At 66.4% G+C, this 15,596-nt stretch overlaps 1 protein-coding gene across 1 annotated transcript; it reads left to right on the top strand.

Annotated features, from left to right (window-relative positions):
- The first annotated feature begins 686 nt into the window (after window positions 1-686).
- CPT1B (carnitine palmitoyltransferase 1B) lies at window positions 687-12,971 on the top strand. The gene is given in 22 exon segments (XM_063153592.1): window positions 687-713; window positions 715-765; window positions 767-829; window positions 902-1,041; window positions 1,531-1,591; window positions 1,593-1,703; window positions 2,578-2,679; window positions 2,762-2,899; window positions 3,578-3,613; window positions 3,615-3,656; window positions 3,747-3,854; window positions 4,649-4,733; window positions 4,819-5,014; window positions 6,013-6,198; window positions 7,055-7,160; window positions 8,085-8,201; window positions 8,532-8,696; window positions 9,661-9,795; window positions 10,710-10,862; window positions 11,744-11,857; window positions 12,113-12,205; window positions 12,863-12,971. Coding segments are annotated over 22 exon segments (2,313 nt in total). The 3' UTR covers window positions 12,947-12,971.
- The last annotated feature ends 2,625 nt before the right edge of the window (window positions 12,972-15,596 follow it).

The raw sequence follows: 15,596 nt of genomic DNA, 5'->3' as shown, positions 1-15,596 counted from the left end.
CTGGTGACACAGTGCGGTGCCATGGGGGTGCCATGGGGCGCGGGGTGGTGACACCGCGCGGTGCAGAGGGCACAGCGGCCCCCCGCTGTGATCGGGTCCCGGCTGTCACCCTCAGCCCAAGGCCACCGTGGGAAAGGTGCCCGTGTTGGGGACAGGGGGGTCACCCCCGCCGCCCCCGGGCTCGGCCTGGCTGTGCCCACACCGGGGGGTCCCAGAGCTGGGGGGGCTTTGCGGCACCTCCAGAGCGGGGGGGTCTCCAGCGACACTCGTGGTGACACGGGGACTTGGTGGCACCCCGGCCATGTCCCGCAGGGGACACGGGCAGGGGGACACGGGCAGGGGACAGCGTGTGCCACGGGCGGGGGCAGGGGCCGGGCTGTGCTCCCCGCTGTCCCCTCCGGTGCCGGGCCGTCCTCCCCCGCTGTCCCCTCCGGGGCCGGGCTGTCCTCCCCGCTGTCCCCTCCGGGGCCGAGCTGGCGGCGGTGCCAGCGCTGACCCTTCCCTCAGTGGGCACCGGGCCAGCGCCACGTGACGCCGCCGTGACACGGCCGTGACGCGGCCGGGGGCTCCCGGGGGCTGGCACCCGCCCCGGGCACACCGGCAGGGCACCGCTGTCCCCTCCGCCCCCCGGTCCGCGCCCGCGCCCACCGCGGTGTCCCCGCAGGTGTCACCAGCCGGTGCCCAGGATGGCGGAAGCTCACCAGGCCGTGGCCTTTCCAGTTCACGGTCACCCCCGAGGGCTTGGGCTTCCAGCTGAGCCGCGAGGGCCGTGCGCCAGCTCTACCTGGCCGTCGTGCACTCATGGAAGAAGCGCCTGGTCCGCGCCAAGGTGGGCTCGGCCGCCCGTGCCCCCCGCCGGTGCCACCCCCGTGTGCCCCCCGTGACCCCGCTGTGCCCACAGAACAGCTTCCTGACCGGCGTGTACCCCGCGTCGCCCTCCAGCTGGATGGTGGTGGTGATGGCCACGGCCGGCTCCTGCTACTGCCACGTGGATCCGTCCCTGGGGCTCATCGCCCGCATCCGGCACTGGCTGCCCCGCAGGTGAGCGGGACACGGGACCGGCCGGGACACCGGCACGGCCAGCGAGGGCGGCCCGTGGTGGGGACAGCCCGCATGGGGACAACAACAACCTGCATGGCCCCCCGGCAGCGTTCCGGGGAGAGACCCCAGACCCAGCGTGGCCGTGGGGGCTCCACCCTGCACATCCCCGCCCCATTTGGGGGTGTCCCTCAAGGGGTCCCAGCCACGGCACAGCCCTGTCCCACAGAGGGACCCCCAGCCCCCAGAAGGTGCGGGAGGTCTCCATTTGGGGGGGTCCCTCAAGGAGTCCCACCCCACGGAGGGACCCCGACCCCTAGAAAGTGCAGGAGACCTGTGGCATCTCCATTTGGGGGTGTCCCTCAAGGCACCCCACGCAGGCACATCCCCGTGGGTCCCACTCCACAGGCACAGCCCAGCCTGGGGACACTCTGGGGATGCCACCCGCGCTGTCCCCACCGCTGAGGCCGTGTCCCCCCCCCGTGTCCCCAGCGAGGCGCTGAGCCCCCATGCGCAGACCGTGGTCAGCACCGTGGTGTTCTCCACGGGGGCCCTGGCTGGCGGCCGTGCTGCTCTTCCGGAGGCTGCTCCGCCTGCTGCTCTCCTACCACGGCTGGATGTTCGAGCCCCACGGGCGCATGAGCCGCAGCACCCGCCTCTGGATGGTGAGCAACACCGCGCTGGGACATGCGGGACATGTGGGGCTTTGGGAGCTGTGGGGGCTTTGGGAGATGTGGGAACTTTGGGAACTGAGGGAACTGTGGGAGACATGGGAGCTTTGGGAAATGTGGGAGATGTGGGGGCTTTGGGAGATGTGTGGGCTTTGGGAGATGTGGGAACTATGGGAGCTTTGGGAGATGTGGGAGCTTTGGGAACTGAGGGAGCTGTGGGGGCTTTGGGAGATGTGGGAGCTTTGGGAACTGTGGGAGCTTTGGGAGATGTGGGAGCTTTGGGAACTGTGGGAGCTGTTGGAGCTGTGGGAGCTTTGGGAACTGTGGCTGGTTTGGGAGCTTTGGGTGCCATGGATCCCATGGGAGCTGTTTGAGCTGTGGGAGCTTTGGGAGATGTGGGAGCTTTGGGAACTGAGGGAGAAGTGGGAGCTTTGAGAGTTTTGGGAGCTGTGGGAGCCACAGATGCCATGGAGTTGTGGGAGCTGTTGGAGTTGTGGCTGCCAGGGAAACCTTTGGAGATGTGGGAACCATGGGAGCTGTGGGAACTCGGGGAGCTGTTGGAGCTAGGGGAGATGTGGATGCTCTGGGAACTGTGGGAGCTGTGACTGGTGTAGGAGCTGTGGGTGCTGTGGGAGCTTTGGAAACTCGGGGAGCTTTGTGAGCTGTGGAGGTTTTGGTAGCCGTGGATTTTTTGGGAGCCATGGATACCTGGAGATTTTTGGGAGCTGTGGGAGCTGTGGGACCTGTGGCTGGTGCAGGAGCTTTGGGTGCCGTGGGAGCTGTGGGTGCTGGAGTTTTCTGGGAGCTGTGGGAGCTGTGCATCCTCACCCCATCCCTCCTCCTCCTCCTGCTGTCTCTGCTCCCGCAGGCGTTGGTGAAGATCATGTCCATCCGCAAGCCCCTCCTGTACAGCTTCCAGAGCTCCCTCCCCACGCTGCCGGTGCCGCCCGTGAAAGCCACCATCGCCCGGGTACGCTGTCCCCGCGGGGCTGGGACCCGAGGGGTGCCCGCAGTGGCAATGATGGGGTGTCACCCGTGTCCCCTCCCCGCAGTACCTGGAGTCGGTGCGGCCGCTCCTGGACGATGACAAGTTCCGGGAGATGGAGGCGCTGGCCAAGGAGTTCCAGGAGAAGACGGCGCCGCGGCTGCAGCGGTACCTGCGCCTCAAGTCCTGGTGGACAACCAACTATGTGAGTGTGGGGACACCCGGGGACATGGGGACCCCGCGGCCTTTGGGGTGGTGACCCCAGGACTGGTGTCCCCTCCCGGCAGCATGAGGAGGGATTTGGGATCTCCTGGGTGTCCTGGCTGGAGCAGTAGGGGCAGAGGATGCTGTCCCCCGTCACTGTCCCCCGTTTCTGTCCCTTCCCCTGTCTCCTGCCCTTGTCCCTGCCTCCTAACCCTTGTCCCTGTCCCCTCTCCCTGTCCCCCATTCCTGTTCATATTCCTGTCCCTGTCCCCATCCCCGTTCCTGTCCCCTATCCCTTGTTCCCTGTCCCTGTTCCCTGACCCTTTACCCTGTCCCCCATCCCTGTCTCCTGTCCCCATTCCTTGTCCCCATTCCTGTCCCCTATCCCTTGTTCCCTGTCCCTGTTCCCTGACCCTTTACCCTGTCCCCTATCCCTGTCTCCTGTCCCCATTCCTTGTCCCCATTCCTGTCCCCTATCCTGTGTCCCCTATCCCTTGTCCTTGTCCCTGTCTCCTATCCCATGTTACCCTCCCCGTGGCCTTTCCCGGTTCCCTCTCCGCATCCCTGTCGCTGTGCTCTCTTCCCCCCGCTGTCCCCTGTCCCCATCCCCTGTCCCGGTCCCTTGTCCCCATCCCCTGTCCCGTGTCCCTTGTCCCTGTCCCCGTCCCCGTTCCTGCAGGTCAGTGACTGGTGGGAGGAGTACATTTACCTGCGCGGGCCGCAGCCCCATCATGGTCAACAGCAACTACTACGCCATGGTAAGGGCTGGAGGGGGGCCTGGGGACCCCCAAACCCCCCGGGGACCCCCCGGCCCCCCCCGCCACACGCGGCGTGTCCCCTGTCCCCAGGATTTCCTGTACGTGACCCCCAGCCGCGTCCAGGCTGCGCGGGCGGCCAACGTGGTGCACTCCATGATGCTCTACCGCCGGCGGCTGGACCGGGGCGAGATCCCCCCGGTGAGGGGGCCCGGGGGCTTGGGGGGGTCCAGGGGGTCCCACAGGGCTGGGGGGTCCCGAGGGTCCCGGAGGGGTGGGGTCAGCGTTGTCCCGTTGTACCGGCAGCAGCTGGAATGGGGGCAGATCACCCCGGTGAGGGGGGACTGGGGGGCCCCGATGGAGCTGGGAGGGGGGTCCCATGGGGTTGGGGGTCCCAGGGGGGCCCCATGGGGCTGGGGGGGACCAAGGGGACTGGAAACTGGGGGAGTCGCATGGGACTGGGAGGTTCTTTAGGGTTGAAGGGACTCAGAGGGTGCCATGGGTCTGGGGGCTCCAGAGGGTCCCATGGGGTTGAGGGGGCTGGGGGATTCTCTAGGATTCTTTAGGGTTGGGGGTGGTCCATGAGCCTGGGGGGTCCAGAGGCTCCCATGGGGCTGGGGGAGATTGGGGGTCCCGGGGGGATGGAGGTTTGGGGGGTTCCCAGGGGGCTGGGGGGTCCCAGGGGGATCCTGGGGGTCCTGTGGGGTTGGGGGAGCTGTGGAGATCCCATGGATTTGGGGGTCCTGTGGGGCTGGGGGAGCTGTGGGGATCCCATGGATTTGGGGATCCTGGGGGTCCTGTGGGGCTGGGGGAGCTGTGGGGATCCCATGGATTTGGGGGATTTGGGGGTCCCGGGAGAGCAGGGAGAGCTCCGTGTGACAGGAGCAGGGAGAGCTCCACCCGGGGCTGTCGGGGGGCTCGGAGCGGGGGTGGCAGCGGCAGAGCTGGGCACGCCGCCCCCCCCGAGCCCCCCTGAGCCGTGTCCCCCTCCCCAGATGATGGCGCTGGGCGTGGTGCCCATGTGCTCGTACCAGATGGAGCGGATGTTCAACACCACCCGCATCCCGGGCAAGGAGACGGGTACGGCCCGGGAGGGGGCGGCGCCGGGCCCGGGGGGCGTCCCCGGGGTCCCGCCGGCCTGGCCTGACACCCCGTGCACCCCCAGACACGCTGCTGCACCTGACGGACAGCAAACACCTGGCCGTGTACCACAAGGGCCGCTACTACAAGGTGTGGCTCTACTACGGGGGGCAGGTGCTGCCGCCCGCCGACCTGGAGATGCAATTCCAGAGGATCCTGGAGGACCCCTCGCCCCCGCAGCCCGGGGAGGAGCGGCTGGCGGCGCTCACGGCCGGGGAAAGGTGCGAGGCACCGGGAATAACGGGAATGACGGGGTGTCGGGCGTGCTGGGATGCTGGGGACTCTGGGGACTCCGGGAATAACGGGGATACCGGGATGCTGGGAACTCTAGGAACTCCGGGAACAATGGGAATGATAGTGGGGACACTGGGCACCTGGGAACTCCAGGAACTCCGGGAACAATGGGAATGATAGTGGGGACACCGGGCACCTGGGAACTCCAGGGTCACTGGGAATAATGTGCATAATGGGAATACTGGGGATAATGGGCACCTGGGAACTCCAGGGTCACTGGGAATAATGTGTATAATGGGAATACTGGGGATAATGGGCACCTGGGAACACCGGGAACTCTGGGAATGATGGGGATGTTGGGTATACTTGGAACTCTGGGAACAATGGGAATAATGGGGATACTGGGGACACTGGGTACCTGGGAATAATGGGAATAATGGACATAATGGGAATACTGGGAATTCCGGGAAAACTGGGGGCACTGGGCACCTAGAAATGCCAGGAACTCTGGGAATAATGGGAATATTGGGTGTACTGGGATGCTGGGCACCCGAGAACTCTGGGAATACCAGGACACTGGGAATGACGGGGATACTGGGGACACTGGGCACCTGGAAACTTCGGGAATAACGGGCATGCTGGGCATACTGGAAATGCCAGGCACCTGAGAACACCGGGAACACTGGGAACAATGGGAGCAATGGCCATACTGGGAATACTGGGGATGCTGGGCACAATGGGCTCCTGGGAACTCTGGGAGCGATGGGCACACTGGGGATACTGGGAACACTGGGAGTGTTGGGAACCCTGGACCACCAGGGCGTCCTTTCCCCATCTCTGTCCCCCATCCCTGTCCCCAGTCTCGCACAGGGACACGGGACCCCCTCATGGGTGGGGGGCTCAGAGGGGTCCTCGATGGCCCCGGTGCCACCCGGGGTGGGGTGTGTGGGGTGCGGGGTGCCCCTCGCTGACCGCGGCTGCCCAGGGTGCCGTGGGCCGAGGCGCGGGCGCGGTTCTTCCGCCGCGGCCCCAACAAGGCGTCCCTGGACGCCATCGAGCGCGCCGCCTTCTTCCTCACGCTGGACGAGGAGGAGCACGGCCAGGAGCCCGCCCAGCCCGGCTGCATGGACGCCTACGCCAAGTCCCTGCTGCACGGCCGCTGCTACGACCGGTGCGTGACCCCAAAACCTGCCCCTGGCACCCACAGACACCCCAAACACCACCCAGCCCAGTCCCTGCTGCACGGCCACTGCTACGACCGGTGTGTGAGGCAGGACACCCCAAAACCTGCCCCTGGTACCCAAAGACACCCCAAAACCCACCCAGCCCAGTCCCTGCTGCACGGCCACTGCTATGACTGGTGAGCACCCCAAAACACCTCCAGGACCCCAAAGCTGCATCCCAAACACCCACAGACACCCACAAACACCACCAGACACCCCAAACCCCCACCCAGCCCAGTCCGTGCTGCACAGACACTGCTGCGACCGGCGCACACCCCAAAACACCCCAAAACCTGCCCCTGGTACCCACAAATACCCACAGACACTCCAAACACCCCAAAAACCCACCCAGCCCAGTCCCTGCTGCACGGCCACTGCTCTGACTGTGTGCACCCCAAAGACACCCCCGAGACCCCCTCCCAGACCTTCTGAACCCCCTCACATCATCCCCAGCCCCACCAGACCCCATCACCAAGTCCCTACTGCACTGCTGTGACCGATGGGCACCCCAAAAGCCTGCTGGGACCCCAAACCTCCCGCCAGCACCCTCTGCGCCCCCATCCTACAATCCCAGGCCCAGATCCATTCCCAGACCCCCCAGCACCATCGGGCCCCTCAGCACCCCATCCCTGCTGCTCCCACCAGCTGTGGGGACCCCAAAACCCCCCCAAATGTCCCGAACCCCCCCCCCAGCCCCTTCAAACTCCCTGCCCTCTCCCTCCCGGTACCCTCTGCCCCCCTGTGCCCCCCAAACACCCCCTGAACACCCCCAAATCCGCCCCAAACCCCCCGTGCCGCCCGCAGCTGGTTCGACAAGTCCTTCACAGTGGTGGTCTACAAGAACGGCAAGATCGGGGCCAACGCCGAGCACTCCTGGGCCGACGCCCCCATCGTGGGGCACCTCTGGGAGGTACCGGGGCACCAGTGGGGCTCCCCCGGATGGGGACACCCCAAATGGGGCGGGGACACCCCCAGTGGGGCACCCCAGGGCTGGGGACCCCCTGATGGGGACCCTCAGCTCAGGACCCCATGGGGTGCCCCAAGGTCTGGGGACCCCTGGCCAGGTTGGGAGCCCTCATTTGGGGACCCCTATAAGGCACCCCAAGGCTGGGGACCCCCGTTTGGGGATGGAGGGAAGATGTGGGAGTTCTGCCCGGGGCTGTGGGGTGAGGGTCGGGATTCTGGGGGGGCCCTGAGGGTTTGGGATTGGGGGGCTGGGGGGGATCAGGGAGTTGGGGTGATGGGAGGTTTTGGGGATAGGGGCATTTGAGGGGCTTGGGGGCTGCAGGTGGTCGGGGGGGATTGCGGGGTTGAGGAGCTTGGGGATTTGGGGTTTGGGGAGCTCAAGGGTTGGGGGCCATGGAATTGGGGGTCAGGGACCAGGGCCTTGGGGATTTGGGGTGTGGGAGACCACGGAACAGGGTGGATTTGGGGACTTAGGTGTGGAGGACCATGGAACTGACCATGGAACCGGGGGGCCAAGGGATTTGGGGATTTGGGGATTTTGGTGTTGGAGGGTCACAGGATTGGGAGGTCGGGGGGCTTGGGGATTTGGTGTTTGGGGAGCTGAAGGGTTGGGGGCCCATGGGATTGGGGGTCTGGGGGCACAGTACTGGGCGATCAGGGGTCTCGGGAATTCGGGGTTGGGGCAGTCATGGATTGAGGGTTGAGGGCTCTGGGGATTTGGGGTCTGGGTGGATTGTGGAATTGGGGTGCTGGGAGTTACGGAGTTTTGGGGGCCGGGAGTTTTGGGGCCTGGGGATTTTGGGGGGCAGGGGGTTTTTGGGGAGCCGGGGGTCATTGCCCCCTTCCCACCGCCCCCTGTCCCCCCCAGTTCATGCTGGCCACGGACAAGTTCCAGCTGGGCTACACCCAGGACGGGCACTGCAAGGGGGACCCCAGGTGGCACCTGGCCCCCCCCCAGCGCCTGCAGTGGAACTTCCCCCCCGAGGTGGGTGACAGGGCAGGGACAGCTGCAGGTGAGGGTGAGGGCACAGGTGAATGCAGCGCCACGCTGTGCCGTGCCATGCAGTGTCCCCAGGGGGTGGCTTGGGTGTGGGTACGGGTTCAGGTGTGGGCACAGGCTCAGGTGAGGGTGCCATGCCATGCCATGCCATGCCATGCCACACCCCGCGGTGTCCCCAGGGGGTGGCGGCCATCGAGGCGTCGCTGGGGGTGGCTTGGGTGTGGGTACAGGTTCAGGTGTGGGCACAGGCTCAGGTGAGGGTGCCATGCCATGCCATGCCATGCCATGCCACGCCACGCCCCGCGGTGTCCCCAGGGGGTGGCGGCCATCGAGGCGTCGCTGCGCGTGGCGCGGGCGCTGGCCGACGACGTGGATTTCTGCTGCTTCCCGTTCACCACCTTCGGCAAGGGGCTCATCAAGCGCTGCCGCACCAGCCCCGACGCCTTCATCCAGATCGCCCTGCAGCTGGCTCACTTCCGAGTGAGGGACGGGCACGGGAGCCTGCGGCGGGATGATGGGATGATGATGGGATGGCGTAGGATCCATGGGGTGGGAATGGGAATGGAGGGGGAATGGGGCAGCAGGGAGCTGAGGTGGGGTAGGGTAGGTATGGAATGGTGATGTGGATGGGATGGGACAGGGGTAGGGATAGGGATAGAATGGGGTAGGGGTGGGGTGGGATGGGATAAGGATAGGATGGGGTGCAATGGGATCGATGGGATGGGATTGGAATGGGATTGGGATGGGATGGGATGGGATGGGATGGGATGGGATGGGATGGGATGGGATGGGATGGGATGGGATGGGATGGGACAGGGATAGGGATAGGGATAGAATGGGGTAGGGGTGGGATGGGATGGGATGGGATAAGGATGGGATGGGGTGCAATGGGATCGATGGGATGGGATTGAGATGGGATGGGACAGGGATAGGGATAGAACCGCATAGGCATGGGATGGAATGGGATAACGATGGGACAGGATGGGACGGGATGGGATGGGACGGGACGGGATGGGATGGGATGGGATGGGATGGGATGGGATGGGATGGGATCCATGGGATGGGATCAATGGGATGGGATGGGATGGGATGGGATGGGATCCCTGGGATGGGATGGGATGGGACGGGATGGGATGGGATGGGATGGGATGGGATGGGATGGGATGGGATGGGATGGGATGGGATGGGGTGGGATGGGACGGGATGGGATGGGATGGGATGGGATGGGATGGGATGGGATGGGACGGGATGGGATGGGATGGGACGGGATGGGATGGGATAACGATGGGACAGGACAGGACAGGATGGAATGGGACGGGATGGTGCAGGACCAGGGAAGGACAGGATCTGGGCAGGGCCGTGGCCAGGACGAGGTGGGTGTGACCAGTGTCAGGCAGCAGGATGAGCCAGGCCCATCCCGTGTCCCCACGCTGCCATCCCGCAGGACAAGGGCTCCTTCTGCCTGACGTACGAGGCGTCCATGACGCGGCTGTTCCGCGAGGGCCGCACCGAGACCGTGCGCTCCTGCACCTCCGAGGCCACGGCCTTCGTGCGCAGCATGGCCGACCCCTGGAGCAGCGTGAGTGACGCCGGCGGGGACACGGGGCTGGCCTGGGAACCGCCACACCCTCCTGGGACTGTCACTCGGGGGGTCCCCATCCCCCCTGGGGGTCCCCATCCTTCGTGGAAGTTCCTGTCCCTCCTGGATGTCCCCATTCCTCACAGAGGTTCCTGTCCCTCACGGGGTGCTGGGTGCCTGTTTGGGTTCGGGTTTGGGGCGTCAGGTTTGGGTGTAATTTGGGGTTCACCCCAGTGCTCGGAGTGGCAGCAGCTGTTCAAGGTGCAGATCTGGGAGCTGTATCAGGGTGCAGGTTTGGGGTTCAGGTTTGGGGTGCAGGTTTGGGGTGTTGGTTTGGCTGTAATTTGGGGTTCTCCCACAGCGCTCAGAGCGGCAGCAGCTGTTCAAGGTGCAGATCTGGGGGCGGTGCTGGGGTTCAGGTTTGGGGTGCAGGTTTGGGGTGCAGTTTGGCTGTAATTTGGGGTTGCCCCGCAGCGCTCAGAGCAGCAGCAGCTGTTCAAGGTGCAGATCTGGGGGCTGTGCTGGGGTTCAGGTTTGGGGCGTCAGGTTTGGGTGTAATTTGGGGTTCTCCCGCAGTGCTCAGAGCGGCAGCAGCTGTTCAAGGTGCAGATCTGGGGGCTGTGCTGGGGTTCAGGTTTGGGGTGCAGGTTTGGGGTGCAGTTTGGCTGTAATTTGGGGTTCACCCCAGTGCTCGGAGCAGCAGCAGCTGTTCAAGGTGCAGATCTGGGGGCTGTGCTGGGGTTCGGGTTTGGGGTGTCAGGTTCGGGGTGTTGATTTGGCTGTAATTTGGGGTTCACCCCAGCGCTCGGAGCAGCAGCAGCTGTTCAAGGTGCAGATTTGGGGGCTGTGCTGGGGTTCAGGTTTGGGGTGCAGGTTTGGGGTGCAGTTTGGCTGTAATTTGGGGTTCACCCCAGCGCTCGGAGCGGCAGCAGCTGTTCAAGGCCGCGGCAGAGAAGCACCAGCAGCTCTATCGCCTCGCCATGACGGGCGCGGGCATCGACCGCCACCTCTTCTGCCTCTACCTGATGTCCCGGTACCTGGGCACGCAGAGCCCCTTCCTGGCCAAGGTCAGCGCGGGACAGGGGCACGGGGGCAGCAGCACACAAGGGTGGCGCTGAGGGACACGAGACGGGGACAGGGGACAGGGATATGGGGCAGGGACACGGAACGGGGACACGGGACAGGGACACGGGACAGGGACATGGGACGGGGACAGGGACACAAGGGGACACAGGATAGGGGATAGGGATATGGGACAGGGACGCAAGGGGCACAAGAGACAGGAACACGAGACTGGGACATGGGACAGAGACTGGGACACGGGACAGGGACGCAAGGGGACACGGGATAGGGGATAGGGAAACAGGACAGGGACACGGACACGGGATGAGGACACAGGGGCACAAGGGACACGGGACGGGGACACGGGATAGGGACATGGGACAGGGACACGGGATGGAGACATGGGCCAGGGACATGGGACGAGGACACGGGGGGATACAGAGGCGCACGGGGGTGCAGCACACGGGACACTGAGGGACCCGGGACACGACGGGGACACAGAACAGGGACACGAGGGGACACGAGGGGGACACGGGCGAAGCAGCACATGGGACACTGAGGGACACGGGACTCGAAGGGGACTCGGGACAGGGACATGAGGGGGCAGTGTGGAAGCAGCACACGAGGGTGGCGCTGAGGGACACGAGGGAACGGGCGCCGTCACGGGGGAGCACACAGAGCCACTGTGGGACACGAGCAGGGGGCACGGGGATCACAGTGTGGCACCGGGAGCGGCACGGGAGGGCACAGCGGGACACAAGGGGGCACTGCCACCCTCCCTGGTGTCACTGCACATGGAGTCCCGCTCTGGGGCTGGGGTGGCACGGGGCATGGTGGGGCAGTGGGGCTCCCGGGGTGCCCCGGGCTGCAGCGAGTGTCCCCGCAGGTGCTGTCGGAGCCCTGGCGCCTCTCCACCAGCCAGACCCCGCAGCAGCAGCTCAAGATGTTCGACTTCGAGCAATTCCCCGACCACGTCTCCTGCGGCGGCGGCTTCGGCCCCGTGAGCTCCGGGACCACCGGGGGGCACCGGGAGGGCACAGGGGGGCACCGGGAGGGGGCAGTGGGTGCAGGGGGGCCCGTGGGGTCTTGTACTCCATCCCCCCCGTGGGTTCGGGCAGGGGGTGCCCCACGCCGGGAGCCCCCAGCCCCACAGGGGTGACCCGGGGGGTTCAGCCCGGCCCCACAACCCCAGGTGGGTCCCAGGTGCCCCCAGGTGCCCCCAGGTGCCCCATGGGCCCTCTCTCCCCCCCCACAGGTGGCAGACGATGGCTATGGGGTGTCCTACATCATTGCCGGGGAGAACCTCATCACCTTCCACGTGTCCAGCAAGTTCTCCAGCCCCGAGACGGTGAGGGGGGAACGGGGGGTGTGGGGGGTGTGGGGGGGCTCTACCAGAACTGCAATCCATGGGGTCACCTGGGGGGTCACCTGGGGCGTCACCTGGGGCGTCACCTGTGGGTCTGGGACGCCCCTGACCCTGATATTGACCCTGCTGCATCCTGCACGCCACCCCTTCCTGTGGCACCATCCCTGTCCCCTCCTCTGGGACCCTCCCCACATCCCAATCCACCCTGTGGGACCCCCACCCCATCCCCACCCCATCCCTGGGACCCTCCCCACATCCCAATCCACCCTGTGGGACCCCCACCCCATCCCCACCCCATCCCTGGGACCCTCCCCACATCCCAATCCACCCTGTGGGACCCCCACCCCATCCCCACCCCATCCTCTGGGACCCTCCCCACATCCCAATCCACCCTGTGGGACCCCCACCCCATCCCCACCCCATCCCTGGGACCCTCCCCACATCCCAGTCCACCCTGTGGGACCCCCACCCCATCCTCACCCCATCCCTGGGACCCTCCCCACATCCCGGTCCCCCATTCCTCCGGGCTGCCGGCTGTTCTGGGGGTCCCCCAGCCCCGGGGGTGCCCCGGGGTGGGCACGGGGGGTCCGGGTGTCGCTCTGGGCACTCGGGGCAGGCTCTGAGCGGCGCTGCCCGCAGGACTCGCAGCGTTTCGGCCGCAACATCCGCCAGGCCATGCTGGACCTCGCGGCGCTCTTCGACAAACCCGCGGCCGGGAAGTGACCGGGGGCGCCCGGGGGGCTTGGGGGGCCGGGGGCGCTGCCCTGCACCCGCTCCCAATAAAGGCTCTTGGTGTGACCCCGCTGTGCCACGGGGGGGACGCCGGGGGTGGCCGAGGGGTGCAGCCAGAGCTGGATCCGTGGAATGTGGGGTGCAGCCATGGAATGTGGGGTGTGCATCCATGGAATGTGGGGTGCATCCATGGGGTGCAGCCAGGGCTGGATCCATGGAATGTGGGGTGCAGCCATGGAATGCTGGGGTGCAGCCAGGGCTGGATCCACGGGGTGTCCTCGGCGGGGGCAGGTGGTTACCAGCCAGGGCCAGTGAAGGCATCAGAAGGGCCATCCCTAGGGCACTGACCCCGGTGGTCCGTACCCAGCCCCATCCCGGGGATCTGTGGCCATCCATCCAAATGATCCATGCCCATCCCAGAGATCTATGCCCGTCCCCAGCTCCGTGCCCATCCTGGTGATCCATGCCCATCCCAGAGATCTGTAGCCATTCTGAGGTCCGTGCCCATCCCAGTGATCCGTGCCCATCCCCATGCCCATGCCCGTGCTTGTCCTGGTGATCTGTGGCTGTCCCCATCCCAGTGATCTGTGCCCATCCCCAGCTCCATGCCCATCCTGGTGATGTGTGCCCATCTCAGTGATCCATGGCCATTCCCAGCTCCGTGCCCATCCCGGTGATCCATGCCCGTGCCCATGTTTGTCCTGGTCATCTGTGCCCATCTCCATCCCAATGATCCGTGCCCATCCCAGTGATCTGTGCTCATCCCCGTACTCGTGCCCATCCCCATCCCGGTGATCTGCTCCCATCCCCAGCCCCATGCCCATCCCCATATCCACACCCATATCTGTATCCATCCTGGTGGTCCGTTCCCGTTCCAGAGATCCGTGCCCATCCGGGTGCTCCACGCCCATCCCCGGATCCGCTCTCATCCCGGTGATCGTGCCGGTCCCCGTCCCCGTGCCTGTCCTGGTGCTCCGTGCACATCCCCAGATTCGCTCTCATCCCAGTAATCCGTGCCAGTCCCCGTCCCCGTGCCTGCCCCTGTCCCTCTGCTCCGCTCCCGTGCCGGTGCCCATCCCGATGCCGGTGACGGGGGTGCTCAGCGGGGCACGGCGGCACGGGCGGGGCCTGCGCAGAGCCCCTGGCCCGTGTCCCGCCTGGGGGTCGCCGCGCCCCGGCTGGCACCGCTGGCACCGCTGGCACCGCTGGCACCGTCCCCGCCCTCCCTCCCGGTGCCACCGGCACCGGCACCGCCCGCCCGGCGCCGCCAGCCCGGAGCCACCCGCGGGCCGGGGGCCAGGACGGGGACAGGGACGGGGGACACACCGGGAGAGGGGACAGGGACTGGGGACACCCCAGGAAAAAGGACAGGAGGGGCACGGGGTCTGGGGACAAGATGGGGACAGGGAGCGAGGAGAACCCCGGGAGAGCGGACAGGGGACCAGGGGCCATCTGTCAGAGGGGACAGAGCGGGCACGGGGATCGGGGACATTCCTCGGAGAAGGGTCAGACAGGGGACAGGGACAGAGATCCCCCGGGAGAGGGGACAGACAGGGAACAAGGACAAAGACCCCTCTGGGAGAGGGTCCAGGGACAGAGACCCCACCCCCGCCTGGGGAGAGTCCCGTGGGGTCACTGTCACCCCCGCACCGGGGCGGGGTCCTGCACCCCGACCCCATATCGGGGTGACATTCATCATCCCCACCCCATATCGGGGTGACATTCATCATCCCCACCCCATATCGGGGTGATATCCATCATCCTTCCCCCATATCGGGGTGACAGCCATCATCCCGACCCTATATTGGGGTGACATCCACCATCCCGACCCCATATCGGGGTGACATTCATCATCCCCACCCCATATCGGGGTGACATTCATCATCCCGACCCTATATTGGGGTGACATCCACCATCCCCACCCCATATCGGGGTGACATCCCCCTCCCCTCCCCATATCGGGTAATATCCTGCTCCCCGACCCCATATCGGGGTGACATCCCACACTCAGACCCCATATCGGGGTGACATCCACCATCCCCTCCCCATATCGAGGTGACATCCCCCTCCCGACCCCATATCGGGGTGACATCCTGCTGTCCCCACGCTGGGGCTGTGTCCCCCCCGGAGTCCCCACGGCCGGGGGGGCTCGGAGCTGGCACTGGGGTGTCCTGGGTGCCGCGGGGACATCGGGGACACCGCTGGGAGCTGGGGGGGCCGTGCTGGGACCCCGGACCGCGAGGGGCTGGCCGTGTCCCTCGGTCCGTGTCCCTCTGTCTGCCCCTCTCTCCGTGTCCCTCGGTCCGTGTCCCTCTGTCTGTCCCTCGCTCCGTGTCCCTTGGTCCGTGTCCGCCGCAGCCGCGCCCGCTCCCCGTCCCTTATCAGCTCCCTTATCAGATCCCTCGGGTGAGCGCACCCCAGCCCGGCACCCCCGGCCCCTTCCCCCCAGTCCCCATTTGGGGCGGGGGGCACCCCGGGGATGGCCCTGTCCCCTCCTTTGTCCCCTCCGGGCCCCGTCACCCCCTGTCCCCGCTCAGGGCACCCCGGGGCTGGCCCTGTCCCCTCCCGTGTCCCCTCCGGGCCCCTTCACCCCCTGTCCCCACTCAGGGCACCCCGGGGCTGGCCCTGTCCCCTCCTGTGT

Source organism: Melospiza melodia, chromosome 4, assembly GCF_035770615.1.
Source record: "Melospiza melodia melodia isolate bMelMel2 chromosome 4, bMelMel2.pri, whole genome shotgun sequence".
Classification (NCBI taxonomy): Eukaryota; Metazoa; Chordata; class Aves; order Passeriformes; family Passerellidae; genus Melospiza; species Melospiza melodia.
The sequence above is the reverse complement of the archived record's forward strand: the minus strand, read 5'-3'. Positions and strand labels throughout refer to the sequence as shown.